The sequence below is a fragment of the Trachemys scripta genome, chromosome 1 (assembly GCF_013100865.1).
Source record: "Trachemys scripta elegans isolate TJP31775 chromosome 1, CAS_Tse_1.0, whole genome shotgun sequence".
NCBI classification, from domain to species: Eukaryota; Metazoa; Chordata; order Testudines; family Emydidae; genus Trachemys; species Trachemys scripta.
The window spans coordinates 342,835,042-342,838,985 of NC_048298.1; the positions used below are offsets into that span (position 1 = coordinate 342,835,042).

Genomic DNA, 3,944 nt, shown 5'->3' on the forward strand with positions numbered 1-3,944 from the left:
GGCCACAGCATGGCACTGGGAGCTCACAATGAGTTGGTTTTACACAATGACTTCTAAATCCTGTTCAGCTTCCTTGCATTGTATAATACAGTGTCCAAGACTGTGGGTCAGGCTTGTATTTCCTGCCACGAGAGGATAAGTTTGCATTTGACTGTATTAAAATATTTTTTTTTGCATGGGACACACTTACCAATGCTCCGGATCAATCGGTATGCCTTCCCGGTCCTCCTCATTGTCACCACTCTGCCAATCTTTGGGTCATCTGAAAATTTTTCTCTGCAGTGATTTTCTATGTCCTCTCAGATCATTGATGAAAATATTGAATAGCATTGGTCCTAGAACGGATCCCTGCAAAACCCCACTACAAACAGCCCCATTCACTGAGAATGACCTATTAGCAATTGATTTACGATCTATCAGTTCACCAGTTTTAGTGTATTTTATGTGTGCACTACTGATATTGTAGAGGGGGGAGGGATAGCTCAGTGGTTTGAGCAATTGGCCTCCTAAACCCAGGGTTGTGAGTTTAATCCTTGAGGTGGGCCACTTAGGGATCTGGGGCAAAAATCAGTACTTGGTCCTGCTAGTGAAGGCAGGGGGCTGGGCTCAATGACCTTTCAAGGTCCCTTCCAGTTCTAGGAGATGGGGTATCTCCATATATTTATTTAGAGTGTTAATTATTTTATCTCAGTGTTTCCCCCAAATAAATCAAATGCCTTAGAAAAATCAAAGCTTACTGAATCTGCATGGTTCCCTTGATCAGCAAAATGTGTACTCTATTAAAGGGATGAAATCAGGTTTACTTGACAAGACCAGGTTTGCCTAAACCCTGTAGTGAATGGCATTACTTATATTATAGAATGTTTTTCTTGAACTAATTCCATACCAGCTTTTCCATATTTCCTAACCTTCTCAAATCTTTTTTTTTAAGCAGTACCTTAATTTTTTTAATGCTTATAAATGTAAAAAGGAATTTCCCTAAATCTTTTCTAGGATTCCTTTTGTTCTTAACATACTTAATAACCTCCTTTTTGTACTCCTCAACCCTGCCAGCTACAGATTTTCCCCTGATGTCTTCAACGTCCCTTATCAGTTTTCATAACTTCCGATATTTGTTGCTGGCTATTTTCCCTTTTGCACATTGGTATGCATGTATCTTCCCCACTCTAATTCCTGCCTTTACTTTGCAACTGCACCGGCTTCTTAGCCAAAGGTTTTCACCTTCTTGACTGAGGAATCATGACTTTTTTCGCTATCTAATGATCTCTGTTAAAAAACGCTCTCAATTTTCATTCCCATATTTTGTCTAATTATTTCCTTCCAATCAGTTTTGATGATAGTTTCCCTCAGCTTTGGGGAATTAGAACTTTAGCAGCACTGTGTCTATAGAAACTATAGGTTTGGTGTTCTCTGTTTGTCCATATGAATATAATCAGATCCATTCCTTATTTTGCTATCTTCTACCATATGCCCCCTTGTTTGTCTCGTCTCTAAACAGCCTCAGACTTTTCAGTCTGTCCACATACGGCAGCCTCCCCATTCTCATCGCCTGTCTTGGAAATCCCCTTTTTATTTGCTATATCCTTTATAGAGACTGGGTGACCAAAACTGAGCATGTGTCCAGAGCAGGTTTTTCTCCATTCCATTCCTAAGGCATCCAAATATTGCTTTTGTTTTGGCCACTGCTGTGAATGAGAAGGTGTTTCTCTGGAGCTGCTATCAATGATGCTGAGGTCTTTTCTCTGAGTTGTTTTCTAGTTGGGATGTTTCCCCAGCACATGTCTTTGCAAAGGTTTGGGTTTTTTTCTACTCTCATATTTTAAGCAAACAGATGAAAGGGGAACTCCCTATAGCATGGATTCTCTAGCCTAGCTTTCACTGAATTAGGGAACAATGATTGATAGCCAATATCCACACTCATGTTTCCTGTTGGTGACTCTTAAGGTTCCCCCACTAAGACGTGCAAGAATTATTGATGCATGGAGCATCATAATATATTGATTTAGCATAGGAATGTTCAGTTGTTCATAATTCATTTATTTAAATAATGAGAATGTCATTTCTCAGTGTATAAAGAGCAACCAATCTACTTCACCCACAAGAACAACCTCCAGTAGTGCATATAGTGTCTCATATTAACATTGTCTCCCCATCCAGGCATTTGTACTTCAGCCATCACCCTGGACCCTGGGCACATAGAGGAAGTCAGGGGAACCTACGGTGCATGCAGGAGACACCGTTCTGCCTCAGAGTTGGACACCTTCTCCCCTACTCCATGTCAGATTCCAACACAACCGACTTCACCAACCCCTCCACCTTCATCCTACTGGGCATTCCTGGCCTGGAGATGGCCCATGTCTGGATCTCCATCCCCTTCTGCACCATGTACGCCATAGCTGTCTTGGGGAACTTTTCCATCCTGTTCATTGTGAAGAGGGAGCAGAGTCTCCATGGGCCCATGTACTATTTCCTCTGCATGCTGGCCGTCACTGACTTGGTCCTGTCCACGGCCACCGTGCCCAAAATGTTGAATATCTTCTGGTTTAATTCCACTGAGATCGATTTCAGTGCCTGCCTCACCCAGATGTACTTCATTCACTGCTTCTCAGCGATGGAATCTGGGATCTTAGTGGCCTTAGCTTTGGATCGCTACGTGGCCATCTGCCATCCCCTGAGACATTCCACCATCCTGACAAATTCTGTTGTGGCCAAGATTGGCCTGGCTGTGGTGCTGCGCAGCGGAATACTTGCATTGCCCTATCCCTTCCTAGTGAGACGGTGGCCATATTGCAGAACCAACATCATCCCCCACTCTTACTGTGAGCACATAGCTGTGGTGAAGCTGTCCTGTGCCGACACCCGCCTCAGTAGTTACTACGGCCTCTTTATTCTATTCTCTGTGATTGGTCTGGATGTCATTTTTATCACTGTGTCATATATCCAGATCCTCAAGGCCATCTTCAGCCTCCCCACAAAGGATGCTCGGCTCAAGACTTTTGGGACCTGCGGCTCCCATCTTTGTGCCATCTTGGTTTTTTACATCCCAGATTTCTTCTCTTCCATTACGCATCGGTTTGGCCATAATGTGCCCCTGCATTTCCTCATTCTCATGGCTAATGTGTACCTTTTGGTGCCCCCCTTGTTACACCCCATCATCTATGGGGTGAGGACCAAACAGATCCGGGACAGGCTGCTCCGGCTCTTTTCTCATAAAGGGACCTAAAAGTTTTTCCCTGGTGATATGGCTGTCAGGCGAAGCTCCGTGTAGAGTTGGCTGGTGATATGGTGCTGGGCCCTCTTCCCTGAATCACTTTCTGGGCAGTCAGAGAGACATTAAATCCTTTCCTGACCTCATTTTGCTGTGTCAGCATGATAAACTGGGGAATCAGTCTATGTACAATTCAGTGGGTTGCCAGCTTTTTAATTTCTGGAAGCTGGACCCCCAGCACCACAACCCTTAGACTAACGCTTCTGCCAAGTCTCTGCACCTGCTGTATCTCTTCCCTGCAACCCCCCCCACCTCTGTCCCTTGCTCCTCTCTTCCCCTCCCCTTATTAGTTGCTGGATCATTTTAATCTCCTTTCCCCTAAACACCAACTGCAATCGAGCCATTTCAAAGTTTGATTGGGGTGGCTACTTAAATACATGATTCCCGGGGCTACTTAGACTATTGAAAACTCTAGTTTTTTTTGGCATATAACCTAGCAATTATCTGACAGGAGCACTGTATCTAATTCCTGTATATAAGAAAGAAAATTAAATATTATACCCACTCAACTCTAATACAAACATTGATGGTCTGGGTGATGTGATGGATTGCACCCTCAGCAAGTTCATGGATGACACTAAGCTAGGGGGAGAGGTTGATAAGCTATAGGGTAGGGCAGTAGGGGAAGTCTAGGTTGGATAATAGGAAAAAAGGTCAAACATTCCTTCAAAGCTTG

General features: G+C 43.8%; 1 protein-coding gene across 2 annotated transcripts; it reads left to right on the forward strand.

The window, feature by feature from the left end:
- The first annotated feature begins 211 nt into the window (after positions 1-211).
- LOC117871383 (olfactory receptor 52R1-like) lies at positions 212-3,223 on the forward strand. 2 transcript variants are annotated; one of them, XM_034759308.1, is made up of 3 exons: positions 212-234; positions 1,505-1,525; positions 2,305-3,223. In XM_034759308.1, the coding sequence occupies exons 1-3, from the start codon at positions 212-214 to the stop codon at positions 3,221-3,223; spliced, it is 963 nt and encodes a 320-aa protein (XP_034615199.1). The 2 variants fall into 2 exon arrangements, with proteins under 2 accessions (XP_034615199.1, XP_034615200.1); XM_034759309.1 differs by lacking the exons at positions 212-234; positions 1,505-1,525 and having other exon boundaries at positions 2,270-3,223.
- Positions 3,224-3,944: the final 721 nt, after the last annotated feature.